Raw genomic sequence first — 17,615 nt, forward strand, 5'->3', positions numbered from 1 at the left:
TGCATGGCTTTCATCCCAGAAGGAAGCCTCTAAAGATGATGCACAAAAAAGCCTGCAATCAGTTTGCTGAAGACAAGCAGACTAAGGACACTGATTACTGGAACCATGTCCTGTGGTCTGATGAGAGCAAGTTAAACTTATTTGGTTCAGATGGTGTCAAGCATGTGTGGTGACAACCAGGTGAGTACAACAAATACAAGTGTGTGTTGCCTACAGTCAAGCATGGTGGTGGAAATGTCATGGCCTGGGGCTGCATGAGTGATGCCGGCACTGGGGAGCTAAAGTTCATTGAGGGAACCATGAATGCCAACATTTACTGTGACATACTGAAGCAGAACATGATCCCCTCCCTTCGGAGACTGGGCCTCAGGGCAGTATTCCAACATGATAACAACCCCAAACACAACTCCAAGATGACCACTGCCTTGCTAAAGAAGCTGAAGGTAAAGGTGATTGACTGGCCAAGCATGTCTCCAGACCAAAACCCTATTGAGCATCTGTGGGGCATCCTCAAATGGAAGGTGGAGGAGCGCAAAGTCTCTAACATCCACCAGCTCCGTGATGTCATCATGGAGGAGTGGAAGAGGACACAAGTGACAACCTGTGAAGCTCTGGTGAACTCCATGTCCAAGAGGGTTAAGGCAGTGCTGGAAAATAATGGTGGCCACACAAAATAGTGACACTTGGGGCCCAATTTGGACATTTTCACTTAGGGGTGTACTCACTTTTGTTGCCAGCAGTTTAGACATTAATGGCTGTGTGTTGAGTTATTTTGAGGAGACAGCAAATTTGCACTGTTATACAATCTGTACACTCACTACTTTATTTTTTTATAATCTTTCTTTTACATTTTCAGTATAACATACAGTACATTGAGAAAAACAAAAGGGAGAGAATAAGTGAAAGAGGGGGCATACAAGAAATAGGGGCACTGGGCCACTAGTGTTAGGAGGTTCTTTGATACATACAGTTGCCAACATCATATGACTTCATCATTTTATACCCAGAATACAGGGGGAGGTGTGCTTTCAAACCAGTGTACCAAGCCAGGATTGGGTACTCACGTATCATAAACAACACTGTGAACAATGTACCCATTAAGATCCAGAATAAGAAGGGAAGGAGGGGTAAAGAAGGTGGGAGAGGGAACATAAACAAAAACAATAAACAAACAATCAGCACTATATTTACAATTAAAAAATTGTATTGGCATAAAGAATCCTGGGGTCTATAGCACGTAGGTCTCATCCCCATAGGCATTATGTTAAACTATAAACCTGGGGGCAGCAAATTATGGTGCCTGTACCGTATTAGAAGCATAATGTATCCAAGTGGCCCATATACTATAGAACTTGTCATATCTGTCTTTGCACTTTGCCACCCACTCCTCCACCGCCATAATAGTATTCCAAAAGTCTATGAAAGCAGCGCTAAAATAGAGGATGTTAAATTAGTGAGTCCGAGGTAAAGGGAGGAGTGTTCAGTCACCAGTTAAAGTGCATAGGTGTAGAAGCACTCAACACCACGTGGTAAAGTAATCTGCTTACCAGAAGGCAAAGAAAGCTAGGCGTGTAATTTAATCCACGGCTCATCCAGCATATCGGTGTCCACCATACAGCCTCAAGGATTGGAACAGCAGTATCCAGATAACAATCACACCCAATAAACTTCTCCAGGGATTCACATAAAAAATGCAGGCTCTCAGTAAACCGATCAGCAATGCTCAATGGAGAAAACATAAGCAACCAATAGTGAAGCCCGTAATAGCAATTAAACAGATTTATTGTAGTAACTTACAGTTAAAAATCAGGAATGCTTGCATCAAAAGGAAAGTAATAAGCTGCAGCGTTCAGCGTGCTGGTGTCAACCTGCCTGACATGTTTCATCGCAAATGGAAGACATCCGTTGGAGAGAGTTCCGTTTCATCCATTGGGAATCGGCCGAATTGAGAATGGAGCCAGTCCAACGAGACTAGGCCTTGCTCATGTATAAACCTTCCACACCATGTCTCTCCATCTCTTGCCCACATGCGGAAGTAGGAGAGGTGTTCCCCCAGAATGAACCAGCAGAAGCCCCCCAGGAGTGCAAGTGGGAACACAGGCGGTGACAGCAGTCCCTGTGCATTTAAAGTGTCCCACAACCTCAACACGTGGACAGAGACAGGGGACACAATGTCTGAAAGGCCTCGGCAGTCCCTGGGAAGCCATGGAGCATGGAATAAGTTATGGCCAGCTAAAATTTTCTCAAGGGGAACCCAGGATTTAGTGGTAGTGTGATGTTGCCAGTCTAATACCTGTTGCAGAGCAATCGCCTCATAGTACTTCTGTATGGAAGGAACCCCCAGCCCCCCCTAGCCACTTAGGACATTGCAGAGTGCGGAGGGCTAAACGGGGTCTTCAACCCTGCCATATAAATTTCAAGAACAGACTGTTGAAAGCTGAGAAAAAAGACCTGGGTAGCGATATAGGCACCATCTGAAGACAGAAGACTCGACCCATCCATGAGAAAGTGTTACGATCCCAGAGCAGTAAGTCAGCTTTAATTGTGGAGAGCAAAGGGGCATAGTTACAGGTATATAAAACTGTGAATATAGCTGGGAGGTAAGTGCCCAAATATTTTAAGGAGGAACTACACTGTGTGAAAGAAAAGGAAGCTTGCAGTTGGGAGTGCATCAGAGGGGGAATAGCAAGGAGGAGAATCCCCAACTTGCTATAGAAGATTTTAAAACTGGAGAGGGATTGGAATCGCCGTAATCCTGCTATGATATTGGGAAGAGAAATCAATGGGTCCGCAACATAAAATAGTATGCCGACAACTTATGTTCTGTCGTCCCTACCTTAAACCCTGTAATGTTAGGATTTGACCGTATCATGTTGAGCAGCAGTTCTAGGGTAAGGGCAAATATCAGTGGGGACAGGGGGCACCACTGTCTTGTCCCGTTCTGTATAGGGAAGGCGTTGGAGAGAGTTCCGTTAACCTTGACCGGGGCCTCTGGGGAAATGTATAAGGAGCCTAGTCAAGCATGTTTTGGCCAAGGCCCAGTCTAGACAATACTGCCTGAAGATACATCCAGTCTACCAGTCAAAAACCTTCTTGGAAGACAGGGTGAACTGGATTGCTGTAAATTTGCCCAGTGGATTAGTTGTATAGCTCGGTTGGAGTTTTCTCTAGCCTCCCTCCCAGCTATGAAGCCCGTTTGGTCTGAGTGCATCACCGTCGGTAGAATGGGCTTTAACCGATTTGCCAAGATCTTCACCAGGATCTTAATGTCAGTGTTCAGTAACAAGATCGGTCTATAGCTACTTGGGGTAGAAGGGTCTTTCCCTTCCTTCGGGAGGACCCTAATTTGGACTAACAGTGCTTCTTTCGGGAGGGAAGTTCCTGATGCAAGGGCATTAAAATATGCACACATATGATTAGAAAGAAGTGGTGAGAATTTGCGATAGTATGCATTGGTGAACCCATCAGGTCCAGGACTCTTGCCCTGTGGCAGGTCCTTAATTACCGGCTCAATCTTCGTTACAGAGATAGACTTATCAAGCTGTTCACGGATTTGTGTCGTAAGTTGGGGGGCCAGCGCCTCCTCTAAATACTGTGAAATGCATTCTGTTTTCTGCAGGGGTGTGTGATTGGCGAGTGTGGCAGGGAGCTGGTAGACTTGGGCATAGTAGTCCTTAAAAGCATCCGCGATTTTTGAGGATCCAATAACCTGTCCAAATACGCCAGCTGCCGGGTGTTAGGTGCATATAGGGCCACAAGGGTAAGCTTACGATCAAACAGAGTGTCTTTCAGAAAGACATATCTGCCTTCTGGATCTGCGAAATGGTCTAGGGGGACAAAAGGGCAATGCCTATGTATCGCAACTGCCACTCCGCCAGATTTAGGTTGGGGTGAACTGCTGAGATACCACTGATTGTATAGATGTGTGGGAAGGAGGGGAACTGAGTCAGTCCTAAAATGCATTTCCTGCTAGAGTAAAATGTGTGCTCCCAGTCTTTTTGTCTCAAGCCATAACTTACTGCGTTTGGATGGAGAGCTTAGGCCACAAACATTATACGATACAATCTTCATAGCAGCCATCTGGTCATCTGGTAGTGTAGCCCAAGGGGCCTGAAAAAACCTGGAGTGCTGAGGAGACAAAACATGTAAATAAAAACCAGGGAAAAAAAAGCATCAATAAAACAGAACAAATAAAGAACAGAGCGCCCCATGGGCGAGTGGATAACACTAATATCAACAGTGCAGGGGCCACCCCGCGGCCAGCTGGCCCAAAAAGGTGGAAGTGACCCAAGCACCGCAGATGTCCCCGTCTGGGGAGTGCAACTCCCAGGAGTTCACCTATGGGGGGTGAGTGGGGAGGCACCAGGCGAGAACCCAACGGAGGGTCCCGCTCCAGTCAGGTAGCACAACCAAAATGTTGGATGTGCATGCGAATGAACTGCAGCAGCAACAACAATCCTAAAATTAGGAAAGAAAGAAGAAAGTCAACAGGATCTGGTATAGACATTCAATGTGCAGCCGAGGAAGAAGGCCTCTGCTCGGCAAAAGTAGCGGTGTCATTGCGGGGCTTGTTTCGGCACCTGCGACGTGCTGGCCGCCATGGCTCCGGACGAGCTTGTGCTGGAATCTCTGAGGAAGTGCACCATGTCCATCACAGGCAGGCCAAGACGGGAAAGAAAATGGGGTACATCCAATTTGTTCCGCAGAGTAACCTGTTAACCACCTTTAGTGACAGAGAGGCTGAAGGGGAATCCCCAGCGGTAGATCAGATGAGCCTCCTGCCGGACTTCCAGCAAAGGTTTAAGGGCTCTACGCTGCATCAATGTGAGTCCAGAATGATACGGAAATAGGGACAACTTAGCTCCATCAAAGTCCACGTGGCGGACCCCTCGAACATGCTACATGATATGTTCCTTCAGGGAATATTTGTGCAGCTTACAGATGATGTCTCGAGGTTTATCTGGGTCATCTGAAGGGGGCCTGAGGGCTCTATGGGCTCGATCGATTCCTATGTGATCGGGTGCTTCCCTGCCCAAGATCTGTTTGAACACCCCCTGAAGGGTAGGAATTATGTCCCTAGGTGCTGTAGCCTCCGGCAGGCCTCTTATGTGAATGTTAACCCTGCGGCTACTATTTTCTACATCATCAAGTTGGTCTAGCAAAGAGTCAATTCTTTGATCTTGCACTTTGCAGTGTGTCTGCAGGGCTTGTAAGGTAGGGGTGATGTCCTCCACTGACGCCTCCAAAGCCTCCACTCTACCCCCAATGTGAGCTGCATCAACCAGCAGGTCCTCAATGTCCTTACTGAGTGCTTTCTCCATCCAGGCCATAAAGCACTCTAAATCTTCCCTAGTGGGGAGGGCTAGAATATGGGACCGCAGGTCTCCCTCCAGGGCCTCTCCTATATTCATGTGCCCAACAGATGTGTGGGGGGGCCGAGGGAGGTGGATGAGTGAGACACGGAAGGTCCTGCTAAGGTGCGGTAAGGGGACCCATGTGAAACCACGCCGCTGCCCTCCCGGGTTTTATGTACATCCAGACTGCTGGAGAGGTTACCATGGGAGCCTGGTGGAGAGGGGGAGGAGGTGAGATGCATTGCAGCCGCGGTGAGGGGATTGAAGACGCCGCACGTGCATCTGGAAAGCACTCAAACGGCGCCATTTTGGATCGGGACACATGTTGCTGGCCTCCGCCAGTGAAGTAGGCTTCTAAGGAGCTAGAACGGAGTTGAGGGGTCCTCCTGGGCTGCAGGGATTGATTCCGCTTTGATGGCATCTTGTCCAACGGGTGGGAGCTCTCTGTTGGCTGCTGCATAAGCTGATATTAGGAAAGGGTCAGGCAGAGCTCATCTCACACATGTCTGCTCTCTCTCATGCCGTGGCCACGCCCCCCACTCATTACTTTACATTGTAGCAAAGTGTAATTTCTTCAGTGTTTTTACATGAAAGATATAATAAAATATTTACAAAAATGTGAGAGGTGTACTCACTTTTGTGAGATACTGTGTGTATGTGTATATATATATATATATATATATATATATATATATATATATATATATATATATATATATATATTGATCCCAGACCCAGAAACTTAGCCCAGTCCCAGAAAAATAAGGGAAACTGTTGTTTAACTCTCCAACACCCACCAAACGCTGAAATATCAGTGTGGCAGGAAGATCTCATTGTTGGAGCCTGGGGTGGACTCAGCTTGTCAGGCTCCACCTACAACTAAAATATCACTTTTGGGTGGACTTTAAGGCCCCTTTCACACAGGTGATCTGATCAGGTCCACCCGTCAGTTTTTTAGCTGGACCTGATGGGACCCTCCAGTCATCCGATCCGATCCTGTTCGCCAAAAACAGAAGGATGGGAGACCTATTCCCCATTCGTCTGGCGGATCGGATCAGATGGCATTGGATGGAAACAGACAGGATGTCCTTTCCATCCGATTGCCCCATAGACGAGAGTGGACTGTGTCCGCTCTGCATATTGGAGCGGACACGGACCTGTCATCCGCCTGCTCAGCGGGGATCAGTGGAGAGATGAATTACTCTGTGAAGTGAATACTTAAATCAACCTGTGGCAAGTAAACATACCCAAATGCATCTCATCCTCTCAAGAGGTTGTTCACTCACCTGTTGCAATTATCCAGAAGCTCTGACTGACGTGCAGTTACTTTTTCCAGCATGGTCTTGACCAAAACATTTTCTTCTTCAAACATTTTCCTGCCAAGTCAAAGTGCAAAAAGACAAATAAGACATTATGACATGGTATACAAATTCGCCCCAAGTAAGCTTTCACATCTGGAAGCCTGCAGTGTTATAATGGTACCCCCCAGAATGGGACATGCAAACTAGATGCTTACATTTAGATGTTTTTATGTAACTGGTTCTGGTGCTACATTTTGGGAAGATAAAGCAAAAGAGGCACTGTCATTTTTGATACAGAATTCAGGATGGTGAAGTAAACCGAGGCTTGTTACTGTGCCAGCAAAGAAAACCTATATCCTACACGATCTGGCAGCTTTTTTATCAAGGCGAAAAGGATCAAATCTAAAGTAAAAACCTTTTTACCTACTTCATTCCAGTAGTGGCCCAACAAGGCCCTTCTATGGATCACAGACTACCTTAATGGGGACCAACCATACTCCTTGCAATATTTTGTAGATAATTTGTAGCTGCCCTCTAGCGAAACATTTTGTTATTATCAACTTAAATCTTTCCTGCGATCCAAGCTTGCCCTATTAGATAGACCCCTCACACTCACCCTTTTGGAATTGTCTTGTCAAGCAAGAAGTCTTTTGTGGGGACGAATTTCTGTGATATATGCTTCCCTCACTGATCCGACTACCAAACTCTCATATATGACCCAATGGGAGCAGGACCTGAATTTTACTTGGGAAATGCCTGACTGGAAGGATGTGGCCTAGGTCTTGTCTAAGATATCTATCAACACCACATTAAAAGAAACTAATTATAAAACTCTAGCGCTGGTATCTGGTCCCCACCCGTATTGCCAAAATGCATCCTACCTTGCCGTCTGCCTGCTTTAGACGTTGTGGGCAACTGGGGACTATGTATCACATATGGTGGCAATGCCCTATAGTGACTAGATTCTGGATTAGAATGTTTAACTTTATTTATTCAGTGACAGGAGTAAATATTTGCAGATCCCCGGAGGTGGCCCTCTTCCATAAACTACCAGATGAGGTCCAAAAGAAATTTGTGAAACGCATTTCTTATATGTTCTTGGTAGCACGAATTACTATTACTAAATATTGGCAGCAGTCATTTGTACCATTTGACTATGTAAAGCATAAGCTTAATTGGATTATGGTCAATGGCAAACTCACCTGTACTCTCCATAACAACACTAAGAAATTTTACAGAACGTGGGACCCATGGATTTGGTACTTGTCAGTTTTCTAACCTGCTCCTGGCTGGCCTCTCCCCCCCCCCCCTTGCTTTTTCACTTTTTTTACTTTACTTCTTAATTCAATGAAGGTTGCAGAACCCTGTGGGGCACCTGCTAAGACTTTAATCTCAGGTATGGGGACACCATTTTTCTTAAACCCCCTTCCCCCAACCTCTTGCCCCTTTCTCTGCCTCCCCTTTATTGATCTCCCCTTCTCCGGTATAACAATTAACCTGATCACTCCTGGGGTTCTTTGATTACTACTGTGACTAGAAGTCGAAACTTTTGACAAAATGGACTAAATGGTTCTTGACTTTCTAGGTTTAGACGGATTCATATCCCTTGAAATTTTCCACATTTTGTCATGTTACAACCAAAAACAAAAATGTATTTTATTGGGATTTTATGTGATAGGCCAACACCAAGTGGTACATAATTGTGAAGTGGAAGGAAAATGATATTATGAAGGCCAGCATTATGAAGGCCAAGGAACACAAAAGACAGGTCAGGGATAAAGTTGTGGAGACGTTTAAAGCAGAGTTGGGTTATAAAACAATATTCCAAGCTTTGAACATCTCATGGAGCACTTTTCAATTCATCATACGAAAATGGAAAGAGTATGGCACAACTGCAAACCTACCAAGACATGGTCGTCCACCTAAACTGACAACACCAGGCAAGGAAAGCATTAATCAGAGAAGCAGTCAAGATGCGCATGGTAACTCTGGAGGAGCTGCAGAGATCCACAGCTCGGGTTGGAAAATCTGTCCACAGGATAACTTTTAGTTGTGCACCCCACAAATCAGGCCTTTATGGAAGAGTGTCAAGAAGAAAGCCATTGTTAAAAGTAAACCATAAGAGGTCCCGTTTGCAGTTTGCGAGAAGCTATGTGGGGGACACAGCAAACATGTGGAAGAAGGTGCTCTGGTCAGATGAGACCAAAATTTTACTTTTTGGACTAAAAGCATAAGCTATGTGTGGCGGAAAACTAGCACTTCCCATCACCCTGAACACACCATCCCCACCGTGAAACATGGTGGTGACGGCATCATGTTGTGGGGATGCTTTTCTTCAGCAGAGACAGGAAAGCTGGTCAGAGTTGATGGAAAAATGGATAGAGCCAAATACAGGGCAATCTTAGAAGAAAACCTGTTAGAGTCTGCAAAAGACTTGAGACCGGGGCGGAGGTTCACCTTCCAGCAGGACAACGACACTAAAACATACAGCCGGAGCTACAATGGAATGGTTTAGAACAAAGCATATTCGTGTGTTAGAATGGCCCAGTCAAAGTCCAGACCTAAATCTAATTGAGAATCTATGGCAAGACTTGAAAATTGCTGTTCACAGATGCTCTCCATCCAATCTGACAGAGCTTGTGCTATTTTGCAAAGAAGAATGGGCAAAAATGTCACTCTCTAGATCAAAGCTGGTAGAGACATCCCCAAAAAGACTTGCAGCTGTAATTGCAGCGAAAGATGGTTCTACAAAGTATTGACTCAGGGGGGCTGAATACAAATGCACACCGTACTTTTCAGATATTTATTTGCAAAAAATTTTGAAAACCATTTATCATTTTCCTTCCACTTCACAATTATGTGCCACTTTGTGTTGGTCTATCACATAAAATCACAATAAATAACCTTTACGTTTTTGGTTGTAACATGACAAAATTTCAAGGGGTATGAATACTTTTTCAAGGCACTGTATATACAGTATCTCACAAAAGTGAGTACACCCCTCACATTTTTGTAAATATTTTATTACATCTTTTCATGTGACACTGAAGAAATTACACTTTGCTACTATGTAAAGTGGTGAGTGTACAGCTTGTATAACAGTGTAAATGTGATGTCCCCTCAATAAAACTCAACACACAGGCATATTTTAATGTCTAAACCACTGGCAACAAAAGTGAGTACACCCCTAAGTGAAAATGTTCAAAGTGTCAATAATTCTGTGTGGCCACCATTATTTTACAGCACTACCTTAACGCTCTTGGGCATGGAGTTCACCAGAGCTTCACAGGTTGCCACTGGAGTCCTCTTCCACTCCTCCATGATGACATCATGGATCTGGTGGATGTTAGAAACTTTGCGCTCCTCCACCTTTTGAGGATGCCCCACAGATGCTAAATAGGGTTTAGGTCTGGAGACATGCTTGGACGGTCTATCACCTTTACCCTCAGCTTCTTTAGCAAGGCAGTGGTCATCTTGGAGGTGTGTTTGGGGTCGTTATGTTGGAATACTGCCCTGCGGCCCAGTCTCCGAAGGGAGGGGATCATGCTCTGCTTCAGTATATCACAGTACATGTTGGCATTCATGGTTCCCTCAATGAACTGTAGCTCCCCAATGCCGGCAGCACTCATGCAGTCCCAGACCATGACACACCCACCACCATGCTTGATTGTAGGCAAGACACACTTGCCTTTGTACTCCTCACACTTGACACCATCTCAACCAAATAAGTTTATCTTGGTCTCCTCAGACCACAGAACATGGTTCCAGTAATCCATGTCCTTAGTCTGCTTTTCTTCAGCAAACTGTTTGCAGGCTTTCTTGTGCATCATCTTTAGAAGAGGCTTCCTTCTGGGACGACAGCCATACAGACCAATTTGATGCAGTGTGCGGCGTATGGTCTGAGCACTGACAGGCTGACCCCCCACCCCTTCAACCTCTGCAGCAATGCTGGCAGCACTCATATTTCTATTTCCCAAAGGCTAACTGGGCCCAATTTGGACATTTTCACTTAGGGGTGTACTCACTTTTGTTGCCAGCGGTTTAGACATTAATGGCTGTGTGTTGAGTAATTTTGAGGGGACAGCAAATTTACACTGTTATACAAGCTGTACACTCACTACTTTACATTGTAGCAAAGTGTCATTTCTTCAGTCTTGTCACATGAAAAGATATAATAAAATATTTACAAAAATGTATATATATATAAAAATATACACACACACACATATACACACACATATACATACACACATACACTGTATCTATCATTGAACAACCTGTACTTATCTAGATAATTATTGTTCTTCGTCTGTTATGTTCCTATATTATGCTGGTGATAACCTGAAACTCCGATTTGCTGTTGCCAATATTTCTCTTTTATGTACTTAAGATTTTCAATAAAAATACTGTAAAGTAAAAACCCTTTTTAATATTGAAATATGGTCAGCGTGATTACTTACACTACACACACAGCTTCCTCACTGCGAAGGAAGACATTTTCTGCGGTCAGGATACCTTCTTCTATGAGTCTTGCCTCAGTTTCCTCTATTTCTTTAAGTTTAGTGAGCTTCTCCCTATCTTTAAGCAAAGTGAGAGAAAAGATTTTGTACATTTTCTAATCCTAGTAAAAAAAAAACTAAGCCTCCCATCTAAAAAAAAAAAAAAAAAAAAATACAGTATATCCCCTTTGAAGAAGAGTGAAAACCCTGGGTCTGTTTCTCTATTGCCAAAAGTAACTATCAACCAACTGTATGCAAAAATAAACAGAACCTGAAATGCTCTGTTCCTAGGTCAAGTGACACGCATAAACTCTGTATTGTGAGCACCAGAGTGAAGTTTTCATACCATTTAATCATGGAAGGCTCTGCTGATGTCAACATCCCAGCGCATGGCTTTGAGTCACGTGACCTTGAACTGTTGTAAGATTACTTTATTAAGGCAGTTAGATTAGTTTACACACACTCTGTCTCTCCAATCTATTCTCTCTAATCATTAGAAGCAGGCATACATTTTAGATCTGGGGCTAAGCCAAAAACATACTGGTACAGACTATCAATTACTGTATTTGTATAAGAATATTCTTAAGAACTATTGCAAAGAAGTTAGTCACAATTATTATCGTGACAATGTCAATCTGTATTGTTAAGAAAATCCCTTCAATAAAAATCTATTGTTAAAAAAAACAAAAAAAAAAAAACATACACATACGAAAGTTGTAGTTTTGCTACTTTTGTAATGTTTAAAAACATAGCATAGTTGTAATTCCCCTTTTTCTCTTAAGAAAATAAACAGTACTTACTTTCCTGTATTAGTTCATTTTTCTGTTTTTCCAAGCGAGAGATCTCTGCTTCAAGCATCTTCGGATTCTGAAAGAAAATGGAGCGAGCAAGCTGTTATGTATACTGTCTTATAACAATTAAAAAATTCAAGAATCGAAAGTTAGAAAAAGGTAATATCACATCCACTGTCCTTTTCTTGAAGCCAGGGAAACACACAGCCAGCTTTCCCTTTAAACATGAAGGCCACTGGTCTTCCACAAAATCCAAAGATCCTTACATAAAATTCTGCCAGGTTTTTGTGTTTGGTTATAAGATCTTCTAGCTGGTCCTGAAATGCCATCCTAAATAAAGCAAGAGAAGAAACAGACATATCAATGTTGTGATGATCCCATATAAACCACATGTTTCATAACAGTTCTAGGCTAGGACCCACATGCAGTTAATGATTGAGAGTTAAATGTTGGCTACCATTGCTGACCCATTCTTCTCTGGTGTTCTAGCTGCCATGTCCACAAGTAGCGAGGTAAGAAATTCAGACTTTCTCCTGTATGCATGTTCCAGGACCAGGACTCAAATGCTGAAGCTAGACATCGGAAACTACTAGCATTTTCAGAAACCAGCAATGGCATGCTCATGTTTATCTCTGGACAAGGGTATTTTAATGATGTATTTCAATGAATGGAGATCATTTCCCGAAGGACTAGTCCAGACAAAAGAGGTTCTCAAAGTAAGTTAAAGCAGAGGTCCACCCACTACTGCAAAATTAAAACCCAGAAGCTACAAATACTGTAGCTGCTGACTTTTAATATTAGGACACTTACCTGTCCTGGAGTCCAATAACGTCAGCACCGCAGCTGATGTCTCCATCGGCTGTCGGGTGCTGCCGCCGGCATTGCCAGTAAGGGAACCCGGTAGTGAAGCATTATGGCTTCACGCCGGGTCCCTACTGCGCATTCGCGAGGCACCAAGCAATGATATAATGCGGCGCGGCCGTGGCTCCTGGAATTAGGGACAGGATACCTGTGAAAGACAGATATCCGCTCCCCCCAATAGGTGCCAAATGTGGCACCGGGAGGGGGGAGACAAATGAGTGGAAGTTCCACTTTTGGGTGGAACCCTGCTTTAATAACATGCAAAGCTTTGTACTATATGTAAATGTCCTTATGCCTGCATGAAACTTCACTCTCCCAATCAACATTGATTTTTAAACCTCATGCTGATAGCATTAGTAAATAGATAGGAAAGTATATCATATTTACTTTTACATTTTTTTTTTTTAATTTCTTCAATTACTTCCTGGTTTGCTTCCTAGGCAAATTATGTCATATATCCCAGTCTTCAGAAAGGGAGGAGAAGGAGGGGTTCTCTCAGCTAAGCACACTGTCCTGCATGCATGCTTGAGCTAAGGGCAGATGGATTCCAGGAAGTAAATGCTACACGAATAATTTGCCCTTACTCAAGATAGCCAGACCCAGAAATTCTAGAGGGGTGTTTTTCAAGGTGATTTGTAAAGAAAATAAAGCATAAAGACATGGATGGATGGGGTTTGCTTTGAATAATAAAAATGAATTAAACCATGTTTTTGGTTTGTGGTACTCAGATGCAGTAAAGATCCGCTTTAGGCTGGGTTCACATACATGAAGATTGCATGGTTTTTACACTGAATATGACAGGCTTTTAATGGAGCCAGTTTACACATGTCCGGGCAGCTGTGGTGCGAATTTGAAAAGGGTCCTGTGTGTTTTTTCAGTCCGGTTTGGGTGCACCTGAATCGCACTTGAACCGATGAACACAAACGCACAGAACACCGGACTGAAAACCGCAGCCAGACCTGAGTGAACCCAGCCCCATGAAAACAAGATGAAAGCTTGGGACGACAGCTGAAATCTTTATAGGAAGCAGCCAATACTGCTCCCGTTATCAAATTATTGCACTAAAGTTTTGTAGTCATTTGCTTGTAAAATCTTAACCTATATTCATGAAAGAGCTGTGAGATCAGTAAAGAGGAAATCCTAGTTATGTAGAAGAGGGGGATGCTATCACTATTACCAGAAACCGCCGAAGATAAAGTTAAGTGATTATTAGGTTATTTTTACAAGTTTTGGCATGAACATAGATTGCCATAGTACACTGTTCTGCAATGAATGAAATTTATGGCTATTCCTATAAGGGCTAAGATACGCAGGGGCGTAACTACCACCATAGCGTCCCATGCGGGCGCTATGGGGCCCGCAGCCGAGTGGGGCCCAGTGAGGATAAGAACACCACTGGCGCAGTCTCCCAGCCAGGGGAAGAGAGAGGAAAGGAAGAGGCAAGCTGTCCGTATCAGCAGAGAGCTGAATTGCCCAATGTAAGAGCTTTCATTAGAACTTCCAGTGTTCCCGGGGCTCACGTCACATAGCTCCACCTTTTGGCCCGGTGCCTTTGATAGACAGAACGCCGATCCAATGCGGGACATGTGACGTCATCAAAGGCGTCTGGCCAAGAGGTGGGGCTATGTGACGATGAGCCCCGGGAAGACAGGAAATTCAAATGAAAGCTATTACAGCGGGCAATTCTGCTCTCTGCTGATCCGGGTGGCTTGCCTCTTCCTCTGCATAGGTGTGGCTGTATGGGGCAGAGGCAGACCAGGCTGTATTGGGCACAGGTCACGCTGTATGGGGCACAGGTCATGCTGTATTGGGCACAGGTCACGCTGCATTGGGCACAGGTCACGCTGTATGTGGCACAGGTCACGCTGCATTGACACTAGGGCAGCTGTGGGGGGAGCTGTTTGCAGGGGGGCCCCATACAACATTTTGCTATGGGGCCCTGCTATTTCTAGTTACGCCCCTGAAGATACGGGAGTAGTCTTTTGCTACTGAGAGATTTACCTACTTGCTTGCAGTCACCACATTAGGCAAAATCTACTTAGGAGACTTTTAGTAGTTCTGTTGCGCCAAAAAATTACCAGTGATAAAAAGAGACCACCTGAGTAATGTCAGCCAACAGTGGACTTTAGTTCACAGCCGATTGAAAACAGGTCACAGGAGTGCAGAACGAAATGCACTCCTGTGAACCATAGGGGAAGTAGGACCAAAAAAAGCTTTAGGGTCTACTTCTCCTTTAGTAGTTTTTTTTTAACAGAAACATTTTCTTTATTTAAAAAAAGAAACAAACAAAACACATGAAAGAAAATTTCACATACACTGCAGCACAATAGTCTCTACGTAGTATCCATATAGGTAGGAACATCAGGAATATAGACAACAGTATTCAGAATATTCCACAATACACTATTCACAGGTTTGTATGACATAAGACAGTTGGGAAATGTTTTAGCAGTACAATTACAAAGTAATGTCACCAAACGAAAAATAATAGAATGCAAAACAAACAATCCGACCAAAAAGGGGGGGGGATGAGAAATAAGGGACCCAGAGAAACATATACGTACGTAAGGGGGATCTCCTTTAATAGTTAGTAATAACTAATATGGAAAAAACGACACAAGTAGCATGCAGCAACATCCTGTAGCAATCAATCACACATGAGTCAAGCATTGTTTTTATTAGGGCTGCTTTACACAAGGGTCAACTCCAGCACTTACACAAACCTGTCCCAGAGTTGACTTAAAGAGAAACTGCAGTCTGCTCACACAAATTTGTAATAAAAACATCTTTGCCATTCTGATGCTTCCCTTCAACCACTTTGCATATTATTTTATATATACTGTGATTCTGTACTTGCCAAATATTCTGCAGAAATTTCCCTCAACTAAGTCTGGCTACAGCCATTTTAATTGTGGGCAGCTGAAGCTGCTGCCTGTTCATTTCCTGGATTTACACAGACACAGAGGAACATCTCCAGGTCTGCAGCCCTGCAGCTTTCATTGGTCCTTTTATGACTCACCCCCCTCCCACCTTCCTGGCAAACTCTCACAAGAGTGAGAGAGGGCTGTGCATGATGTCATAAGCCTAGGCTAATGACCAGACAAGAAACAAGAAGTGGGCTGTATAAGGTATTTACTAGCAGAAAAAAAATGTTTTACTATCTAAAGTTAAAACAACAAGGGCAGAATATTTAATAGATGGAAAGTTGAAAAATTACTGAAGGTCCACTTTAAAGTGTATGTCAAGACATTTTTTTTTCTAGTTATGAATAGAATTGGGAAGGATTGTAACTCCTGTTAGTGTTTTCCTGCTATGCAGTGCTCCAAGAGATTTTGCCTTACTTTGTCTTGCTGGCAATATTTTACCAAGCAGAAAGCAAAGGAAAATCTTCAACAGGGACACAGACAGAAACACAAATCTGACAGGGTTTTAACCTTCCCTAATCAAATAAAGAAAACCATTTTTATTTCTATTTCTTTCTGTATTCGTTGTTGGAGAGTTCCCCCCCACTTTCTGTCTGGTAAAACATTGTCGGCAGGACAGGAATTGAGAGGAAGTTGTTCTACTTAAGTCTTGGGTACCAGTAACAACCAGGATGGGGTTCTAATGTTTTGCCAATCCATCCAAACGAAGAAAATCATAAATAAAATCCCAAACCCTTATCTTACTAAGCTGAGATGGGGCATAGCACTGAAAGAAATGTCACTTTGTAAAATAAAGCTAAACAAGCAAAAAACTGTGTCTTGCATTAGGCCCCTTTCCCACGATCAGCCCGCTCGGATCCGCCTGTCCATTTTTCAGGCAGATCCGAGTGGGCCACTCATTGACTTCTATGGGCAAGTGGATGTCAGCTGAGATGTGTGCGCTGACATTTATGAAAGAATCCAGGCCTTTTTTAAAAGCAATCTACTAAGTTGACCAGAATCAGCTCTTGAGGGAGTCTATTCCACATTTTCACAGCTCTTCCTGTGAAGAAACCTTTCCGTATTTGGAGATTAAATCTCTTTTCCTAAAGATGTAAAGAGTGCCCCCTTGTCCTATGTGAAGACCTTAAAGAGGGAGTCTTTTAAAAGTCAGCAGCTACAAATACTGCAGCTGCTGACTTTTAAAATAAGCACACTCACCTGTCCCTGAATCCAGCGGTGTCGTCACCCGAGGCTGAACCGTCCCTCGGCTGCTGCTCTCTGTGAGGGAATCAGGAAGTGAAGTGTTGCGGCTTCACTTCCCGATTCCCTACTGCGCATGCGCGAGTCACTCTGCGCGTCCTAACTGGTCCCCGCTATCTCCTGGGACCCGTATGTGTCCCAGCAGACAGCGCGGGGGGGACAGGAAGAGGCATAGACTCCCGTGGGAGTCTATGCCAGAAGTGGTTGCAAATACCTGTCTTAGACAGGTATCTGCACCACCCTCCCCCCTGAAAGGTGCCAAATGTGACACCGGAGGGGGGGGTTCCGAAAAGCGGAGGTTCAATTTTTGTGTGAACCTCCGCTTTAAAGTGGAGTTCCACTCAAACTCTGCACTTTAAGTACTCCTCGCCCTCTTACATGCCACATTTGGCATGTCATTTTTTTGGGGGGGGGGGGGTGCGGGTACCTAGCTTTGACAGGTACCCAGCTCCCACTTCCGCTCTTGCGCAAAAAAGTTATAGTGTCTACAAATGCGAGCCTGCTGTATGCCAGGGCAGCCCAGGTTCGCGCAGCTGGGCCACCCTGCTGCAGTATGTGGGCAGTCCGGAATTGGTTAAAGTAAATAAGTCAACACCAAGTTCACTATATGGACCACTTATGTATTTGTACATGTTGATCATAT

The 17,615-nt window shown here is 44.1% G+C and overlaps 1 protein-coding gene across 1 annotated transcript in view; it reads right to left on the minus strand.

Moving 5' to 3' along the window:
- Positions 1-6,636: 6,636 nt before the first annotated feature.
- LOC141108281 (synaptonemal complex central element protein 1-like) overlaps positions 6,637-17,615 on the minus strand; it is a 202,396-nt gene continuing 191,417 nt past the window's right edge. The window contains exons 6-9 of the mRNA XM_073599753.1: positions 12,212-12,275; positions 11,955-12,021; positions 11,116-11,233; positions 6,637-6,730 (exon numbers count right to left, since the gene is read on the minus strand). Coding sequence (XP_073455854.1) covers positions 6,637-6,730; positions 11,116-11,233; positions 11,955-12,021; positions 12,212-12,275 — 343 coding nt within the window. The remainder of the gene's footprint in view (positions 6,731-11,115; positions 11,234-11,954; positions 12,022-12,211; positions 12,276-17,615) is intronic.

Source organism: Aquarana catesbeiana, linkage group LG09 (genome assembly GCF_042186555.1).
Source record: "Aquarana catesbeiana isolate 2022-GZ linkage group LG09, ASM4218655v1, whole genome shotgun sequence".
Classification (NCBI taxonomy): Eukaryota; Metazoa; Chordata; class Amphibia; order Anura; family Ranidae; genus Aquarana; species Aquarana catesbeiana.